This window comes from Thunnus thynnus, chromosome 16 (assembly GCF_963924715.1).
Source record: "Thunnus thynnus chromosome 16, fThuThy2.1, whole genome shotgun sequence".
In the NCBI taxonomy this organism is placed as follows: Eukaryota; Metazoa; Chordata; class Actinopteri; order Scombriformes; family Scombridae; genus Thunnus; species Thunnus thynnus.
In genome coordinates, this window is record NC_089532.1 from 25393071 (window position 1) to 25414966 (window position 21896).

General features: G+C 41.7%; 1 protein-coding gene across 1 annotated transcript in view; it reads left to right on the forward strand.

The window, feature by feature from the left end:
- Window positions 1–21896, forward strand: part of babam2 (BRISC and BRCA1 A complex member 2) — a 79773-nt gene that overhangs the window by 46149 nt on the left and 11728 nt on the right. The window contains exons 6-7 of the mRNA XM_067614970.1: window positions 8084–8193; window positions 20746–20845. Coding sequence (XP_067471071.1) covers window positions 8084–8193; window positions 20746–20845 — 210 coding nt within the window. The remainder of the gene's footprint in view (window positions 1–8083; window positions 8194–20745; window positions 20846–21896) is intronic.

Sequence of the window (21896 nt, forward strand, 5' to 3'; positions counted from 1 at the left end):
ATGAGGAACACCACCAAAGCTATGGTGTATTACAGTGTATTGCATTCCATCCAAAGGATTGTTTTACCTCTAATACCACTGCTTATACAAATGAAATCATTGTAGATTAAGATGATCTTCTGCATTATTTTCGCCATGCAAGAATTGTAAAGGCTCACTTAAAATGTGAAGCATGACTGCACTTACTTTCTTTAAATGTTCTCAGCTTACTGCAGTTTGTAATACACACCTGCACTGAAGAGGGAGCAACTGCAACAAACTTAAAATGAAAATCAGCTGTTTTGTACATATAAACACTGTATGTAAAGTAATTGTGACACTTTGCTTAACACCCTTCAGCCCAATTAGCAGAACTTAGTTTTAATCTATAATGTGTTTCACACTACAGACAACATGACTGCTGTCACTAACCGAGTAACTTTCTGGCAACTGATTCTTGATAAATTTACCTTTTTGATGCCACACCCATCACACTAGAAAACAGAAAACTCTCATATGCTCAACAGAGAGAGGCACACACACGTGCATACACACACGTTCTTATTCTTCAGTTTGCAAACACACCCCGCACGCAAAGCTTTTGTGACTGTGGCAACAGGGCAGTGTTTAGGTGTGTTTGGATCCCGTTCTACCAACATGATTCCAGGTGGAGCATGTGTGCTCTGTAATCTCTCCCCTATTGTCCTCATGACAAAATCGAGCCCTGGCACGGGGTACAGCTATGTGGTGACACAACGTTGCCTGGTTAATCATCCACCAAACTTGTCTCACCTCAGTGTGAAGTTAAAGCATGAGCTAAGAGTTTGTTGGAGAGGAGAGTTTGAGAAACAGTGGGACAGAACACAGTAAAGGGCAGATATTTCAGAAGAGGACATTAGGTCCTTTTGGATATGCGTGCCACTTTGGCCGCAGTGACTTGTGTTTACGCTTGCATGTTCTGTATTTTGAGGTGGAGCGAGCGGGATCATCATGGCCCCTGGAGTACTCCACAGCTCTACTCATCCCCTCCCCACAAGCAGCAGCAGCAGCAACAGCAGCAGCACGACATCATTAGGGATAATATCCTCAACTCTCTTTCTCAATCAGAACATTTCATGTCATGCAATAAGACATTTTGGCAGCTGCCACCTTGACCCCGTGCTTCTCGCCCTTAGGGTGTGATGGCGTAAGTCTCTGTCAAACCTATGAAAAGGCTGACACAAACACATAACCCAGTATGTCAGATATTCATTCATTAGATTCTGTTGACAACTTCAAAGTATTATTCAATGTGTTATACTGGTCAATGCTGTTTGTCCAACGATCTTGACACTGAACATAGAGGGCAGATTTTTGAGCTGCTCTGAGATGTTTAACAGTTCTTATAGGACATTGACTTTTTTTTTTTGGTGAATGACAGTCATTTCCAGCAGAGTGAATGAAATACAACAGCTGAATACAAAGTCTTTTTAGTGTAAATTGAGTGCATTCAATTGCCCACACTTCTTCTAGATCTGCTTCTTTCCTTTTTAATTTGCAACCATTATTTAACTCTCGACTCTTTAAATACACCTTAACAGACACAAATAGCTGCACATACAGAGCTTGCTTGATTCGCTGGATCACAGTATAAAAGCAGGAATCAAGCAAGTCCCACAAACGTATCTTAACAAAACGTTATAATGAGTTCTTAGCTGTAGCATAATAGTGATCTGACTCAATATCAGGTAAAATCTGATTTCCCTAGAAGGATTTCAGTTGCATTTTTGGAGAATTTGGATTACTTTTAGCTCTTTAGATGTGAAGCTCCCAATGCAACTGGGTCATGAATAACAAACTCAAGTGTCACATTTATTTCTTACTACCTACCGATGATCAGGAAATGCTGATATAGAAATACAGCTTGTGGGTGTAAAACACCAAACTTTTGGAAATGGATTTTTATTTCCTTTTTTAATATCTATGAAAGGAGCACAAAATTATGTTTTTCCAGGCACCAAACTGGAGCAGAAAATAGTTACCAAAAGCCTTACATTTTGCAGGTATGTAACATTTAAAACCTCAAATACAGACAAACGGAAGCTATGAAGAAAAATAAAACTGCAGTTGTAACACATTCCCTGCAGGTGGCACTAGTGACAAAATTGCCAGAGCTATTACTCTTTGTCTGTAGATGGCGCTTATTGGCATTTCTCCATTATAGGGAAGTCCTGATTAAGTTTTTTTGGCCCTGATCCAAGTCCTTTAACATTTGTTGATTCAATTTGTATTTGACGTTTTGAAATAACAGCTGCAGATACTAAATCTAATTTTCCTCGAGCTCCTCGATCCGTATACAGAAGTTACTGGTTCAACAATATTAAATTTATATATAATTTTGCCATCTTCAGTATCTGACCTCAGAGTCACTCACCGGACTCTCGCTCGCACTCGAATAAATTTTCACATTCACACACTAATTTTCACTCACTTATGCAGCAGAATGCTCTGTCTGAACAGCTTGGCTGTGGTAAAAGAGAACAGTGCTACAATACTAGCAGGCTGAGGCGGACAAAACACAATTAATTATAGGGAAAAAAGGATCAGATTTTGACTGACTTTATTTTAGCTGATAACAGATCCTTTCAAACATGCCTGATCAGCTGCAGCTCAGGACATCTGGGGCAGCTGTGGCTCAGGAGGTAGAGCGGGTTGTCCACCAATCAGAAGATTGGTGGTTCAATTCCCGGCTCCTCCAGTCCATATGCCGATGTGTCCTTGGGCAAGATACTTAACCCCCAATTGCTCCTGATGGCTGTGCTATCAGTGTATGAATGTGTGTGAATGGTTAGTTTCCTCTGATGGGCAGGTTGGGACCTTGCATAGTAGCCCCTGTACCCATTCAGTGTATGAATGTGTGTGAATGGGTGAATGTGATTTGTAGTGTAAAAGCGCTTTGAGTGGTTGGAAGACTAGAAAGTCCTTTTACCATTTACATCTCAGTCTACTGCTGCAGGCCTAAACTGCTGCTCGTATGTGGCACTAGTCAGATTGGAACTGCAGGTCCAGACCTGCAGATATAAAACTTCTGATGCTGTGATTCTGTAATCAAATGATACTGGCTGAGCACTGTTATTGGGTGTTTTGTTTGTTCTTTCAGGGCGGCATGGTGTCTCTTACCAGTTGTTCCTGTTTCAACCAAGGTGACTGGCTCAGTGTTGGTGAAAGCTAATTTTTCTTTACGTAGTAAATGCACACAGAAAGATATCCCCCTGTGCTCGTACAGATAGCTGATGTCCATTCCTGTGAGACAAGACTGTACCTTTTCTAAATAGGCCCTGATCACCAAGTGAAGCACCAGATTTCCTCATAATCCCCAACCTGGTTTACAGCCGCTGACCAATTCCTGTAGATTCCAGGATTTTCTTGTGGCATCCAAAATGCTTTGCAAGGGGTGAGGCACTGTGTCCAACGTATGTACAGGGGCACTCACAGCTCGCCTAGAAGCTGGACACGTCCTTGCACAACAACCCTGCTGTCAGTCAATCCGCCCCATTACGTTGGACATGACATTTAAAGTTGGGCGAAGAAGGCGGACAAAGTGCCCTTACCTCCTCCATACTAGCCCCGCAGTAGAGCCCCTGTGTAGCGTTTGCGGATGAGTGTGTTTGTGTGTGTTGTGACTTTGGCCAGACTTGGTCTGGCATAAGGACAGCTGTCACATCTCCAACCTGTCACATGCAACACAGAGGAGATGCCAGAGGCCGGGGCATCAGGAGACACAAGGACGGACACAAGAAAAAGGATCTGCGCGTTCGTGTGTATGCATGTGTTTTCGTGCACCCATATGTCTGAAAGAGTAAGGACGATGGAAGATGTAGGGTGTCGGCCACGCGAAAGGGTTTGACTCGGAGGCACCCTCTAACCTTGATGTCCACACACACACTCGTGCATACTCTTCACCCGCTTTCTTAAATCCAGTCCTTGAGCAGTTGAGTCACATTCTCTGAGGGCATGTAGTAAATACTGCCTTAACGTCGAACCACCACCCCTGCAGGACGCCCTCCTTGTCTTGCAGTCCTCTGACCCAAGCCATTTCAGTGCTCATTACTTACCAACGAAGAAGTCTCTTCATTAAGGTTCTGCCTGTGGCTTGTGGAGCAAAGGCTTTTTTTAATGTTCGTTCTCTGCTAACTCTTTACATAAGCAAGCAGCAGTTGCCCTCAAGTGTATTTGGTTAAAAGGGCTGAAGATGTGTGTATGTGTGTGTAGAGAAACATTAATAGCCATTTTGAGGCTTTTATTTCATTACAGAGGGAAAAGCTGCTCTGTTTCAATTTAAGTAATGGTTTCAAGGCAGGCAGGTTAAAAGGTCAGCTTTTGTTCTCATTAGGATATATTTTCACAAGCTTCCTGAATAGATTTGCAAAGTTTGGGGAGAAATAAGAGAGATCATGGGAAGGTTTTCAAATGCCTCTAAATAACCACCACATTGCAAGGACAGCCCTTCAGTGTACTGTGTATTCCATAACCAAAACCAGCTGTCAAGTAAATCCTTTGCATTGCCCTTCCACACTTTAATTTACTTTAAACGTTCCACTTAAGAAGCATAAAAAGTTTCTTCTCCAGAAAATGGCATCATGAAATTTGAGCGGCGCAACAGCTCCAAGAGATAAACATCTTTGTTTCACTCTCAGAAGTCATGAAGAAGCTACAATATTTCAAATAGTATTTTAAAAGCAAGTCATATATCTCCATGCATCAAGGATCATGGGTTTAAGTGCTTGAAGCTTCAGGTCAGGGGGTTTTAGGTTTGCTAATGTGATTCCTTACACTGGCTTTTTGACAAGACTTTTAAAATCTTTCCGTTTATGATGTCAGATGTCCGACAGCTGTATTTCCTCGTCTTATGTCGAGCAACTGGAGAGTGATAAGGGTCACAAAAGTCTTAAAATCTATTTTGCAATTGCTCACACGAACAATGTACAAATTACACTCGAATTCTGTACTCAAAAAAGTTGAAAAAAGTCTTCGCACACTTGAATATGTGACACAACTTGAACTTGAAAGAGTTTTACTCACTTTTTATTCAACCCAAATTGTGTACGAATCCCTTGCGTTTGTGCAACAAGCATCACAAGAGTGTCACAACAGTGTGATGCTGATGAAAACAGCGTTGCTTTTGCGTTTTCTCTCTTCCTGTCTGTCTTCATAGCAGATACAGTATGTGTCTCATTACATAAATTTGATGCCAATTTTCAGGTGCTTATTCAGACAAGTCTCATGTCTGAGTCACTTTACAGGAAAGTCACAAGGGCAGTCTGAATAGGTCGGACCTATAACATTTTTAACTTTTAACATGGCACGAGTCTGAATCGATTGCCGTCAGATTAACATGAAGGCTACGGTGGCTTAAAATATGCAGAAAGATTAAATGCATGTCTTGCTCTGCCTGTTTATGAGCACTGTAATAAAATGAAGTCAGTGTCATCTACTCTGAATAAAGACAATAAAGCCAGTTTAACAAACCAGGAAACACTGTACATGAGCCAGTTTTAAGATATTTAGGAGATTCTTCTCATGTATTCATTGTATGGAGCAAAAGAGGTAAAAAAAAAACAACTTTAAAACAACTTCAAGACCAGCTATCGTCCTCTTTATGTTATCAGTTTTCATTCATGGCAAATGCATGGAAGGATAAATGAATATCCAGCAATACTTTATAAAGCATGTGAGCAAATACAGCGGGAATTCATGTGAGTCCCAACGTAAGGTCTTGTCATTCAATACCTGTGTTCTGTCTGACATTATAAAATAAACAGCAGAGTTCTTGTCTATTAAATTATGAAATTGATGAGAAAATGTATTCCAAGAGATTATTGGCAGTCGAACTTGAAAACTTCATGCAAAGTTTGATGTTTAGTTCTTCTTAACTTAACAAGACAAAAAGACTATTTTTATCTGTGTAGTTCAGTTAATTTAGAATGGCAATAGCTAAAAGTTAAAGGGTCCGCCTTTAGTTTTTTTCTGTTTGTTTCACTGATGCAATATGACTTGTGACAGCTCTTCGCTGTCTGCTGGGACGAGATGAGTCTGAATCATTCCACAAAAAGGCTCTCCCTTCAACAGCGCCCTTGGTCTGACCGAATCGTTGCTGGATGGTCCGCCGCAGCCTGTGCCGAGCTTCTCCATGTTCCTCTACTGGCCCTCTCACCTTCCTGTTGGTTCTCATCCATCTGTTTACTCTGTCCCAGTCCGAAGGAAGCATCCATTAAATCACCTTTGAAGATAAAAACAAGACTTGACAGCTACAAACTGGAGCAAAACAATCTTTTCCCAAACCCCACATCTCCATGCCTGTTCCTATCTGTCCCATATCGTCAGCGGCAGAAGCCGTGAGCGCTGCTGTGAGACAGAGAGCAGTTCTTGTTTACTGATGCAGACTATATTGATGTGAGCTGATTCCATCAGGCGACACTTTTGGATGCCACACACCCTGCTGTCTTTCACTGCTTCCCTTCTACTCCTTATGTCTTTACCCCCTAATGTATCAGCCATGACAAGACAGACTGTGAACAGAGCTGCAGCCATTGTTACGACTGTTGATATCTGCCTGGGCTGCTATGTAAATGTTGTTTTAATAACGACTTTTATATTAACATTCCATAAAACACTCGTAATACTTCTCGTACAAAGCCATTAATAGCCCTTTCATGTGCTCCTGACATATGCCATACACCTGGGGCTGCAACTAGCAATTTTTTTATTGATTTCGCTGTTTTTAATTAATTTGTAAGTTTTTCTTAATGGTTGAAACCATTAGATTACATTTAAAGTAATTAATTCCACTCCACTTGGAGACTAAATGTTCAGTGAAGGAATTCGTGCCTCCGCCCACTCAGCTGTTTTTCTCAAACCAATGGTCAGTTTGGTTTTGTGATCAGCAAACCAAAAGCATGTCCAATTAGTTCATAGGCCTGATCACGTTGGGAGCTGCCTCACTGCAAACTGGTTGCACTGTGCCTCTGTCCATCATGTATGGTGGTTAGATTTCCTCTCACCACGGCGGGCAGCGATTATAACAAATGGATGAGTTCAAACCATCTGTAAGACATTTGATTAACGCTGCAGAGCCTCTGTCGGGAGAGAGAGAGCCCAGAATGGTACTTGATGTGGAATCGCACTAATGACAGTGCCTCAGAAGTAGCCATGCTCTAGGAAACACATCACAGAATGAGAAATTAGAACCTTGGAGAGACAGACGAGGGTTGTAGCGCGCAGCTCCGGGTGGCCTCTGAATCCATCTCACACATGATTTGATTGGTGCTCCCAGTCATCAGCTCAGGCTCATGTTGCAGCTGTTGAAGCTAATGTGGCATGAAACAAAACAGATGTTTCTTCTGGTGTCTTTCCACCCCCTTCGATATTTTGGGACTCGCACACTTGTTGTGCACACATAGACATGTGTGATCATTGTGGTTGGTTTTCTATAGAGCCAAAACTATTGATAATTTACTACCTGAAAGCTTGGATCTACGTCTAGAACCAAAGGCATCAGTATGCTACGTGCAGAGCGTGAAACCTCCTCCCCTCACAATTTCCTCACGCAATCAACAAAGGGCCCCGGGGATATTGCGGCTCTTTGTCATCACCTTAACCCTCTGGCCACTGCAGGGCCCCTGACAAATTTTGGTTTTACTTTCAGTAACTGACAATCCAACAGGCAGACCAGGTCACAGTGATTGCCCTCTTAAACTTCTTACTCAATCTCTCATTTTTTTATTTTTCAAACTATTTCCATCACTTTTTCTGTGTACAACACCATCACTGCCCTTGATAAGAAACTGTCCGAAAGCGTGTGCCCTTTATACCCCTATGAACAATTATCATGTGACGCCTCTCTTTATGACTGCAGGCTTTTTTGCCCTGCCTTCATGTGTGGCCATTGAGAACAGATTTACCTTTAGACGCATACAACACTTTGTACAAACTACTTTGTTTCAAGCAGACCCCAACTCTTAGCCCTAACAATCCATTCGGTTGGCTATGTGAATCTCAATGGTGTTTAGCTTATGGATAATGTTTTTACTGAATAATATTCCCAACTTGTGGTTTTCTCTTTCAGGACACAGCACTGGACCCTGGAGAGGATGTGGCCCTTCTCTCGGTGAGCTTTGAGGATGCTGAGGCTACCCAAGTCTTCCCTAAACTCTACCTTTCCCCAAGCATCGAACAGTAAGTACATCAATCTGTCATACAGTCTATTCTGCAATTATCAGTTTAAGTCAGTGACCTCAACGTTTTATAATGAACATAAATCAACTGGATTTATATTCATTACAACTGAGATCATCCATTGACATGTGAATGTGAGGCTTGTTGTTTGACCATTTGCATGGAAATAAACTTGTTTCATAGTGGTGCTACAAAAAGTCATAGTAGATGTCACAATCTACAGTCTTGCCACTCTACTAATTTAGTAAAAACCATTTATTAGTCACCCAGGATTGTATGCATCACATGCTAATTCTGTTTAAGGATGTCACACAGTGTCCTTGCAGGGTAGAATAAAATAAAGTCTGAAAGTTTGTTGCAGTAACTCACTATAAGAACAAAATACCTTGAAAACCAGAGGGAGGGGGAAGGTCAGCACAAACGTGATGTGGGCCCACTCACTACTGCTTCTGATTTGGAGGATGCAAGATGTAGTTGACGGATTAGCGTGAATATGTTGTGAATCGAGGGACATATTATGTCATTGTGAATAATCCCACATCCCAGTGTCTGGACTGATCAGTCGGTTCCTCAAAAACAATAAGAGAAGAACAAAAAAAATGAGATGGATGACACACAGTGTCTGAGCTAGGGATGACTGGATGTCTGGGGTGTTAACACACACACATACTGTGTGTGTGTGTGTGTGTGCGTGTATGTGCATGCAAGTTTGTGTGAAATGTTTTCTGTGAGTCTGTGGGCACTGTGTGAGTGGGTACTTCAGTAGCGTGCGTGTTCTCTCTGTTCAAATCCACTTTTTGTCTTGCTAGATTTAGTGTGTATGTGTGTTTGGATGCACGCATGCTTGTGGGTTTTTATATCACAAATGTATATGTGTGTTTGTGTGCACGCACCAGTATTTAAATAGGCTTTACTCGCAACACAAAGTATGTGTTCTTGTAGGTGTGGATGTAAATGTGAGTGTGTGAGTGTGTGTGTCTAAGTATGTGAGCGCCAGGTATGGGCCCACTCTGACCTCAGGGCCCTACGGTCTGGGCTTCCGTGCTCGGAATAATCTCAGGCTGATGTTTATTTACAAGCACACGCCCCGTCGCACCAGGTTAACAGACCTCTGCCCCCCCCACCCCACCCCCTCCACACCCCCTCCCAACACCACCACCACCACCACCACTCTCCTTCTCTCTCTCTCTCTCATCCCTCTGTCTCACCATGTTCCTTTTTCATCCTCATCTTCCATGCTCCTCAGATGTCGTTATTCTTAGAATAATCAAAAGCTTCCTTCACTCTTCTCTCTGCTGCCATTTTCATCCCATTTTGCACATTATCTGTGTCTCTTTTGCAGCGTATATCCACTTATCTCTCACTCTATAACTCAATGGCTGAAGCACAAACATGGACACACACACACACAAACACACAGATGCTCCACCTCTCCAATATGTGGAGATGAATTTATCTCCATGCGAGGACGGCAACAAAAGACCCTAATTACAGCACACAAAACAAAGGTCACCTACCTACTGCTTGTCCTACATAATGCTCATTTTCCCCCGTGCTGTGCATGTGTAAAAGCATATTTAAGCAATAATATGACAGTGCTTTATCGCCTACAACTACAAGAGACAATGCAACTAACCTTGATACAGTACAACCTCCAGGATAATTCATGTATGTTTTTAGTGCAGCGTCAAACACTACATGCAAAGACAAGACACAACCTTTAGGTAATTTAATATTCATATTTTTGCCTCCTATGGCAGTATAAAAAGTCCCCTTTGATATGCATACATGCTTACACTGTGCAGGCATACATATCCTGTGTATCCTCCATCTTAATAATTGACAATTTTACCATGATAGACACCTTTCTGCACAGAAAGTCCACTTGCTTCAAGAGGCGTTCATCAAGAGCTCTGGTGTTCTGGTGTTGAAATAGCAGAATCCTTCAGGCTGATATGTAGATGTGTGCGTATTCATCGCATATGTCTGCCCGTTTCATGACGGAGCTACGTGTGTGTGTGTGTGTATGTGAGAAAGACTGACCTTACCGAGGCTGCAGACCAGACCGAAGCTGTTGCAGCGGTGTTAGAGGCTCTCCTCCTCTGCCAGTTGCGTGAGGAGAACAGACAGAAGGAGGCTAAAGGCAGTAGAGTGGAGAGCAGGAAGTGGGGGAGAGCTGTGGCACAGGGGGGGGGGTTGGAAAGTGGTAGTTGACGGCGGAGAGCGGCGGGGGGTTCGATAAACGAGGAGAGGCTATAAAAACCAAAACCCTTCCTCATCTAAAAACCCTCTAAGAGCAATCTGAAAACGCCAGAGTGCCACATCCAGCCAGTCTCTCATTTACTACCTTCTCCCGCTGCTTAATGTTGCCTTTGTCTTTGGATATTTGCACATATGCATATGAAGGCCGTGTATGAATATGCTCCGCTACATGCTTTTGTGCACCTTTTTGTCAGCTGTGTGGGAGTGTGTTAATTCATGACCCGGGGCGAAAATGTATGTCTTCCTCACCGTTGTTTGAAGACAAACGATCGAATGTGTGTGTGTGTGTGAGTTTGTGCATGAACGCATTCGTGTCGGACTCATTGTCGACGCTCCTTAATTTAGCATGCGAATGTGTGTGAGCCAGCCTTTTTGCCATACATGTGTTTATGCAGATCTGTTACCCTGTTAGTTTATCCCCCCCCCCCATGTCCTTACTGACCCTCGTTAGTCTTTGGTCTTGTGTAGCTGCCCATTATCTCTACATCGGCTCCAGTGAAGAAGAAAACTCATTTGTTTGCAGTGTGCCGGCACATTTCTCTGTTTTTCTAGGGAGCCGTTTGATAGACAGCGACATTCAGGAGGTTCTGCATTAAAGCCAAACTACTGCGAATGTTCACAGGATCATGTAATGGGGGGGGGGAATAAAATTCACATCAAAACAGCTTTTGGAAATTGTTTAAATCAGTTCTTCTTTTTTCTTGAAATGGTGAATGTAGCAGCTGCAGACATCAACTCAGCTTTGGCACCAGAGTTTAACACATATCAACCACATCTAATCAGTGATCAAATGTTTTTTGGGGGTTTCTTTATGTCTGTAACTTCTATCTGTGTGTCTCCTGTAATCTGTCCATCATTCTATTGACTGTCCATTCATCCTCCACATCCATCCTTCCTTCCCTCGCCTCCTTATGCCCTTCCCTACTCTCCTGTCTATCTCACTTTTTTTTTTTTTAATTCACTTTTTCCAGTTTTTAACTCTTGTCTCCTCGGTCTTATCTCTCCACCCCCCCTCCCTCCCTCCCTCCCTCCTCTCTCTCTTCCCTCCTGTTTTTCACATGTCTGCCGCCTGTCTCTTCTCTCTCCGTCTCTCTCTCTCTTCGTTTTCTATCACTCCCTCTCCTCTGCTGATCCCTCTGGCTGATCCTCAAAGGGAACCGAGAGAGTGAGTGGGACTTAAAAGAGAAAGAAGCGCTGTGCTCTACCCAGCAAGGTCGTCCCTCGCTCGACTGAAACGCAGCGAGGAAGAGGAAAAAAAAAAAAGAAGCAAAAAACACATACACACAACACACGGGAGAGAAGAGCTTTTCCCTCTCTCTCCTTTTCTCTTTCCTTCACCTCTCTACTCTTGTCTCCCATCACTCCTGAGTTGTTTGATATCTCACTTTTACTCTCCTTCAGCAGGGGCTCGGATCTAAGAGCTCTGAACGAAAACTCGTAAGCCCCCTGAGCTACAGTGTTATACCTCTATTTCTATTCCCTCTTCCTCTCTCTTTCTTGCTCTCTCTGTTGCTTTTTCTTCTTCTGTCTTCAAACAGACCATCGCTGTAATGCTTTCTGCCTTACAGAGCGGCAAGGGGGGGAAAAAAAAAAAGATGTCGAAATACCCCGACAGACACCCACATTTTTACCAATAATGTACATCGTATGTAGACTGATGCATCGGCTCCTCTCTGTGATGGGACTGTAACGCCGTATGTGCTTCTTTTTCTGTAGAAATTATTGATTATGAGGAGTCAAAACTCTGTAATTCTGTAGGCTTAGAGATTCACCTGCTTAAGATTCAGTGTTCATGTGTTATATAATGTTTTACAGGGCGCCTAGAAGAAGATATATTGTGAAAAGCATGATGATCATCTGAGGTACGCTGTGTAGATCATATGGTTTTTTTTCCTCCCCGCTCATTTAAACAAGCTGTGTATTAAATAGATGGAGACATTTAGAGAAAACTGGAAGCATCTTTGGGTAGAATTTTGTTGTCAAGTCAAATCATTTCTTCAGACCAGAATATAAGGTTCGGTTTGCTTAAGATTCTAATAACGCATGGCAAGAAGATATCAGTCTAATTAAATATATGAACAGCTATCAGATCGGATTGATGTTTTCAGACGACACAGATCAAACGTATCCGTCCCCGTGGAATTTTTTTTTTTTTTTTAATATCAATCTCCCATAAGGCATCAAACAGTTTCTGCAGAACTAATACAGATCAAATATGCTTCTGTGGCTTTAGGCAACACGGTTTTCATCATTTTACCGACCTGTTTGTTACAGTACATGGAAGCAGTGTTCTCCAGATGGCATGGGAATTGGTCACCGCCTTTTGAGAGGAACTCCACGTTCTTTTGTTGGATTTTCATGTTTATGTGGGAGATTTTTTTTAATAATACTCATACACCCACATCAAAACTTGCCTGTATGTGTCTCCTTGGAGTTCAGGTGACTTCACCCTGCAAGTCACTGTCCTCGCGCACATTCCTGGTAGATATCTTTGTAATGTGAACGCAGTATTTCTACTGTCAACCATGCGATTCATGGCCAGAACATAAAATAGTCACAGCTGTGATAACTCTCTAGAGTTGTAAAACTGTGTCTCTGAGTTAAATATATTATAAACCAATGTGCAATGTTTGTTTGTCTGATAAGCTTTCAAATTCACACATCTGTCACTCAAACTGGACTTCTTGCATCGTATTTCATGTCTCACTAAAGCAACAATGCAGCCCTCTGCATTGTTTTGCGTCGTAAGAGTCGTCACCTTTCATGCTAATTAAAAGTGACTGATGCAATAGTCCATTGACCAGTGTCAAACTACTTACTACAGAATTCTGACCTGAGTCACAACCACCTGTGCCGTGGTGAGGTTCAGGGAATTCCTCAACTGTATGTGATGACAATAGCTACAGTATTTAAAAGAAATACCCACTTATGGCTTGTAAAACACATAAATACATATATTTTAGAATCAACACTTGCCCAAAAGTAGAAATTGGTGTCAGGAGGAAGTGTCCCCTCAAGTAGTCACAGTGATAAAATTCTTATTAGTATGGCTTACCTGTGTAACATTGCAGCTTGTAACAATTTCAGAGCATTTCAGTGTTAAACTTGTGTCTACAATCATGAAGACCTTCACATCTGCAGAGTCTTTTATTCCAACCTGATTGCTTTTGTGTGTCTTTCCACAACTGTTTTATAACCAGTCTCATCGCTCTTTTCATTTTCACTTTCACTTCTCGTTTACCTGATTGTACCGTGCCCATGAGATGAGTTGGATACATCTCTCCTTCCCCCAGAAAACCTGCTGCATTGCATAAAAGAATCGAGTGGGCACCGTCTCTGCCCCCAAACCAGATTTAGGAGCCCAGAAAAATCAACACAGAGAGACAGTTTTAGGCTGCAGTGCACTAATGTTTGTGTATCTGCATTTGCCTTAAGGTGCCTTATGTGTATGTGTGTGCGCGCGTGTGTGCGTGCATGCTTGCCTGGCTGCTGATGTGTGCGAGTATGTGTGTGCATTTGCCTGTGTGGGTGTACAGTTTGTGTGTGTCCCTTCTCCAGGGTCTGTAGAGGTGTTTTATAGCCTTTGAAAATCTTTGCATTTCGACCAGATATTTTTCAAGGTTTTGTGAACATCTTGTCACACTCAGAAATTGTCAGTCTGATAAAATAAATTCACCACTAACCCGGCGAAACCCACTCGACAGTCTAAGATGTCAGTGCAGACACTTCTCTCACTCTCAGCAGCTCAAAGCACTCTGCCACTTCTTCTTCCTCCTCCTTGTCTCCTTGAAGACTTCTGCATTATATGTTTTTTTATAAGTTGATGAAGTGAGTTTTATGATGCTTTGTTTTTGGTAGCAGGCTTTCCTCAATATGTATGCCATTTTAAATACTTGTGTTTAGTATACAGTATGTATTTTTGCTAAATATCCTCAAGGGAGTCAAGACATTGCTGCATCTGACCATTTCTGTTAATCAAAACACTGTTGTAAAGACAAAAGCTTGAAGCTAGCTTGAAGTTTACAAGTTTTGGCAGTTTATTGCCTGCTAATAATAAATGTGTTTATATGTGTAATGAATAGTGTTAATGTAGTATTGCCTAAAAGCAAATATTACAAAGCGGTGTACAGGAGGGAATCACATTGTAAAATACTGAATGCATAAAAAGGAGAGAAAATCAGAAGAATATCAGAAGAATAAATAAATGCGTAAAGGGAAATAAGGAAAAAATCAGTTGCTTTGAAAAGTGAGAAAGGATAAAAAAAGATTACAGTAAAAGCATATCCATTACTCTGCACCAAAGATATCATACATACTTTTGAACACACATTTCCGCTCTCAATTGTATTATATTAGATTTGTTTGTGTGTGTGTGTGTGTGTGTGTGTGTGTGTGTGTGTGTGTGTGTGTGTGTGTTTGAGAGAGAGAGAGAAATCTTGAAAGCATGGTATCAAGTTTTACTATTCAAATATAAAAAACTACTAAAAAAATAGTCAAACCCTCTCAGGTATTATTAAGTAGTTTTCAGACAGAGAGCAGCTGCCGCTGCTGTCTCCATTGTTTTTAATGTAAACACCAAGGTTGGCGGCGACTAGAAGAAGTAGGACAGCTGTCACGCACAGCTCTTAACTGCTGCCGTTGGAGTTCATGACGGTTCAAGTTTTTCAACTTGTCACCAGGATTCGCCGTGTGACCATGGTAACCACAGCTGTAGGGACACATTGGGAAATGATACTGAGTTTCTTGAATAATACACCTCTTAACCAGCAGAAAACAGACAGATCAATGGAGAAAAAAACATTATTGGTGGAATATCAGCTTCAAACTGTGCAGCAGCAACCGCTCACTGTCAGATAGCACCTTTACACAGATCTGATCGACAGTGGCCTTGCAACACAAGCTATCAACCCCACAACTATCATCAGGTTCTGATTCAAATGTTGCTAAATGTGATGCCTTTTTCCAACAGAGCCCCACCCACTTCAAACCAGTGAAAAGATAACAGAGAAAATGCAAACAAATACAGAAATCCATCATGTGAAATATTTTTTGTGTTTATGTTTGGACCTCCATCACTCATAGTAAGGAGCTAAGTGAGAAAGTAGGGTTTTTTTGGCTTTTAAGAAAAAAGCATTGTGGTTCTGCTTTGTGGTGAACACTGTGGTGTGTGCCAGGATTAATTATCCCATGATCACCATGGGGCCCAAGTTCACCTTTGGCCCTTCATCATTTTTGACATCTAGCTTTGAGGACGAGGAAGTATAAACGGACTGCATGTTCCACTTTTTAGATTTCCTCAGCTACTGTACAGTATATTTTCATCTTTTACATTTCAGCAGTCAAATGTGAAGCAAATAATTAACCTTTAGAAGCACAATTTGTACATCACCAGTTGTTCAGTGGAAGCAGCAGCCTGTCCTGTGCCTGCACGGTACCCTTCATTGCATTAAACAACTCACCTGCAGCACTCCAGTGTGGCTGTTCAACAGAAATCACATAAGTAGACAGTCTGTTTTAATGGTTAGTAATCCAGTGATATATGTGATATGCAGAGCTGATTTTGCCACGAGCCCCGACCCTGCAGCAAAACAGCTAGCTCCAGTTGAAGGGGTGACAATGGACAAAAGAAGAATGTTGCCCCGTTGCCTAACCTTATCATATACTAGTGAGAGTGTGTAATAGTTGTTGCCTCAGGCTCTTATTAATCTGGTTTTATCCACATGGATGATGAATGGAGAATCTGAGTAAAATTCAGCACTGTTATGCCAGGATGGTCACCTCATCAACAGAAAGGTTACTGAGTCTTATTGCCATAGGCCAAGGCTGCCTTGTCCAGTCACAGATGAAGAATAGGACATTATTTAGTCCAAACCCTCAACAAGCAGAGTCATATGTGGGCCTTTGAGGGCCCTCCAGGCTTTTAGGAAATGAAGAAGGCAATCAAAATGGAAATGTTGCTCCTTTGAAACTACATTTGAATCTCCAAACAGCCCTGCTTGGCCTTATCTTTCACTTTGGTAATGAATCATGTCTGCCCTCTTTCCAATTGAGCCTTTATCTGCTCTCACGCTGTCACTACACTGTCATACACACCCTTTCTCTCTTTCTCTCTCTCTCTCTCTCTCTCTCTCCCCCTTTTTCTTTCTCACACGAACACACACTCTCTCTTTCTCCCCCTCTCTCTCACACATACACACACACAAAACCGTGCATAAACAAACAAACTGAGCTTCGTCACCATCCACCTGAGTCACAGAAGATAATCTCTCCGGTTGATGAAGTCACAGGCAGCACTGTCACTTTACAGCATGAGTGTGTGTGTGTGTGTGTGTGTCTGTGTTTGTTTACATGTGTGCATGTACACTGTCTACTGTAAATATGTCATACAGTAGGTTGCATTGCTCAGAGGGGTTGCGTTAGGCAGCATGTCTGCATGATGACTCCAGTATGTGTGGGTAGTGTTGAGAGTGGTGTCACAAGTGGAGACAGGATGGGGGACTCTTCAGGGTTCCACTCAGAAAGTAAAACACAGGAAGCTCAATTTAAAGCTTATACTGGAAGCCTGGTAACACTGGTATATTAATAGATGGATGTTTTCCATCATCAAATCTCTTATAGTCCAAGTTATCGTCGTTGCAATGTTATTTAGGATTTGTTAAACATGAGACTATAATATACAGAAAGCCTCTGTAACAACTTAGGGCATGTGGGGTTTACCAGGTAGAGTGTCACTAACAAAAAGGTGCAATTGGTTGTATTATGGGAAATGAAGGATTCAGTGTTTTTTGTGCTTGACCCATATTACGAGGTAAACGTCAGCATTTCTGCTCAAATATGGGGTGCAGGGTTGAAACTCGATGCCTGGTTTAAACTTTATTCTCAGCTTGACCTCAAGATAAGGTGTTGCTTGTCAAACGTTTGACTCTCAGACTTGGCACGTAAGTGCAATTTATGCAGCCTCCCACAGTAAAACATGACTCACATACAAGAAATGGATTCTCCAGTCAGCATTTTTCTCCTCAGTTTGTTGGGTCAACAACAACTTGAGCAGAAAACTTTATTTCCGATCATGTTTTAAAATCCAACTGGGTAGGTCCATTCGTAGTGGATCACAAGTGAGTCAACTTCAAATAGATAAAATGACTTTCAAATGTGGGAGATTTCAGGAAATTATGAATATTTTGAAGTAACTAATTAGTTTTGTTGCTCATAGCAGAGAGAGAGGAGAAGCTAACTCGATCCATAAGAGGCTAAACAATCATGAAAGCAAATATATCCAGCTTTGTTCTACTTAAACTGAACATAAAAACTAGTACTGGCCTGAAAACAACTTTTCCTCCCTTCGTGTTAAGCACTGCAGCTGTTTAATTGTCCTGTTCTTTTTTTTTATCTGACTTACTTACATGTTCTGCTGTAAAAAGGTTTTAGTAGCCTGAATAAACCTGGAACAGTGCCTGTGATTGCAGTGCTTTTAATGTTTTTTAAATGTTGGTTGTAAGCCCTAATTGAGCTCTTGCTGCAATGCTTCTTATTTCATCGGGTTTTATGCCCCAAATGTAGCCTACCTAAGTTGTTTTAGCTTTTATTTAGTGAATTACAAATTAAGTTCAGCTCAGAGGTTAGCACTGTCTCCTGTGTGTGAACATTGGCTAGTTGCACCAGCTGTTTGTAGTTCAAATTTAGCTTAGTAACAAAAGTTATACGTGGAGATTTAAGCATCATGAAATTAAAACTGGTTGCAGCACATAAACTAGATACGTAGAGATGAGTTATTACCAAATATTTACATCTACCAACTGCCAGGTGGAACTGTTGGGTAAGCTGAATGAACCAACTGACAAAGCTAACATTAGCTTGCTAAAATCTGACCTGTTAAGACTGAAGAGTAAAAGAGGTAATACGGAATACGGTTGACATATCCGACCTGACACTTTACATCATATTTCTCAGAAAAAACACAATACAACTCAAATTACCAAACGTTATGACAATAACTAAATGACCGATAAGGTTGGTTAGCTTAGCATAATTACATTAAATGTAAATAATATTTCATTCTCGCTGTAAACTGCATGGATACTACTAATTCTAAAACACACATATTTATCCAGGTATGCATATATAAATATATCAAAGTCATACCCACGTTCACAAATTGGAAGTTGAGATTATTTTACCGTTGGGCTCCTAAAACTTGTTACTTTTGGAAGTTATATTACAGCTCGTGATGCTACAGTGACTTCCTTTTTACATATGTGGTTGCTTCTCATTGGAAAGCACTACAGATGTTTCCTAGCGACCGAGGTACACATTATTAAAGTCTAGATGAGACATTTTCTAGATCTTCTTTTCTGTCTTTTCTACATATTGATTAAGCAAATCACTTGTAACTAAGAACTTCAGACAGACTTTACGCACAAACTTGATGGATTTACAATTAGCTGGTGCAACCTGATGCTGATGTATAAGGGAAAGTTTGGACCCTGAGGCTGGACGAGGTGGTAACCACTGGTTTAGAACGTCTCCAACAGTCAAGTTTTGGATGTTGTAAGACCTCAAGTAATTGTCTAATGCCAGCATAAATGGCCGATGTCTAATCAGTCTCCATTCAAATGAGTGTTTCAGAGGCAAACCATTGAAATCCAAAATGCATCACAGTTGTTCACATGCCTGCCATTGACACAAATGAGTGACGAACACACCACCATCTATTTTGCGCCTCTGTCCGCATTTCCATCTGAATGATACGGAGCTATTCTTAGATCTGTGGGTGGATAGATGGGCATCATTTAGATTTTCATTTTCAAAGCCTTCCCTCCTCATTGAAAAGGATTTTGACAAAGAAAATGGTTTCATGACAGTTTGCATGCCTTCTCTGTGAATAAGACCTTATTAATATTCAGTTGAACATCAGTTCTAAAAAGACTAAACTTAGACCGGTAGTTTGGAGTAAAAGCTTTATGTATTTCGGTCTTTGTTGAAGACCCGTTGCTGTGATTCTTATCTTCAACAAAATTTGGTAAATTCAGGCTTTCGGTAAGAAGTTCCTATATGTCACAGAGCAGCTGATGAGCAGCCTCACAACACACTTCTAGGGCCAAGTGAATAAACCATCAAGGTTATGAGTCCAGTCAATGTTGACCATTTGTTGACCTCTGTTAAGACATCATCTTCCCATAAATTCTGTGGTGTTGGGTCATGACAGTAAGGTGGAACGCATGATTCTATGCTCCACCTTCCTCCCCTTTACTCCCACAACTCCTCTTTGGAATTTTCAACATTGTGCAATTCTCAGGACTTCTTGGTTAGCCACTGCCTTTCAGCCTGCAAAAATGTGGAAAATATTTTCACACACTGTGGGAAGAACAGCTATGGCTTCCTGGCCGGTTGATGATGTGATGGAATTGGTGGGATCATGAATATAGTCTATGACTCACTGCTGTTATGTTTCACCTTTAGATACATCATTATCATTTTTACATCATAGACATCCTGCTCAAGTAAAGAACATGCCCCAAGGACTGCATCTCAACATATGTGATCTTTGACATTTGACATCATGATGCATGATGAATGCTATTTACATGCATCATGCCATGCATGCTTAACCTGGTAAATGGCAGTCCAATCCACTTCGCCATTGCTTTTAAAATGATATCGCAGCATTTCTAAATGCCCTGTGACTGCGCTGCTTTAATGAAGAACGAGATGAAAATAGAAAGCAGCGGAAGCGACCCTCCTCTATGTGTCTTAAAATGAGCAATAAAAGCCAATAAGCGTCTCCTTAAGACCTTTAACCCGTCCTCAGGGTATTCCCTCTTATTTCGCCCCAGATCAGAAAAAAATGAGGGAGTGACTACTTCGGTCGGTTAGTCATTGGGGAGCTGCAATGGCAGATTCCCCGATTAAACAAGCATGCACTAATCACTAATGGAGCTGTGCTGCAGGATTGAATCAGGAGGACGTCAAATGAATAAATGAACCAGTGAAGGAGAATGAGGAGGATTCCACGGGCATGACTCACTCCTTTATTTTTTAATTCCACAACTTCATTCAGTAGATGGTAGCGAACTAATGTGCTCAGTGTCGGATTTGTTTCTGCTCAGTTCCTTATATTCATTTCCATAAAGTCAGGTGGTCACACAAAGACTCAAATTGTCCTAAAGATTGTTGCTGTGGCAGAGAAAACATGACAGTAACTTTATGTTCTCAGACTAAAGGCAGATCTGTGTAATCTACATGTGTCTATTTACTGACTAACTGTTGTCTTTTTTTTTTTTTTTATAACAGTGCTCTGGGAGGCTCCTCTGCACTTCATATCCCAGCATTCCCCAGTGGAGGATGCCTAATTGACTATGTCCCTCAAGTGTGCCAGTTACTCACCAACAAGGTAAAAGTGTTTGCTATAACTCACTTTACGTTTACATACAGTAGTGTAGTTAAATGCGCTTATATTCTCTCACTGGGGTCTTTATTATATTATGGAGATTATAACCCTTAATGTACAGCTATTTTTATTAATAGCAAGATTCTTTACTCGTTATGTGTGCGAGTATGAGGTATGAGGATCATTTAGTGCATACAGTATTTGTAAGCCATAGTGCAGCAAAGTATGTGTCCACTTTTGTCAGTACCGAAGCTGTTGTTGTGTGTGTGTGTGTGTGTGTGTGTGTTAATATGTGTATGTGCATTCATGCACGTGTGTCTGTCATCTGCATCGACGTGGGCGTACTGGCCAACCTCCATAGGCTGTCTGAGCGCTCCTTGGCCTCTGCAGGTTGACAGGTAGATATGCAGTGTAGACACGATGTAATGCCATTTTCCCTCAGGGGCGATGCCCATCCCCCCACCCGCAGACCCACCCACACACACACACGCACACCCGCATACACACTAGAGCCCGCATAACTCCCCCCCCCCCTCCCCATGTCTCCCTATTCACCTGGACTCTAACCAGCGTACTCAGTGTGTCTGGAACACTTTTGTCCCTGACTGACCTCCGTGCCTTTGGTTGTTTAAGTCAAGCAGTGTTAGAGCTGCTCCCTCCACCTCGCTGAAAGAGTCATTGGAGGCCGCAGCCTATGCTTGAAAAGCAAAGTCAATAGCAGATAAAAGCAGAGTGCAAGAGGAGAAGAGGAGTCTTGCTCCTAATGTCACCATCCCTCTTTAAGAAAGAAAGAACTAATTACTAAGTGCACTGTCTTTAACCCACATCACTCCCATCGATTTCACCCAGGACCATTGCTTTCTTGAAGTATGCAAAGTGTAACCATGCTGGCCAGTTGCTGATGTTTAATTTGAAAGAATTTTAAAATGTACAAAAAATGATCTTGAGGGGATTATGATTCTGCTTTTGTGAGAGAGGAGTGTTGCAACTCAATACTGCAACAAACATCTTGCTCCCCTGAGAGCCTTGTAAGGAGCACTGCCAACACAACAGA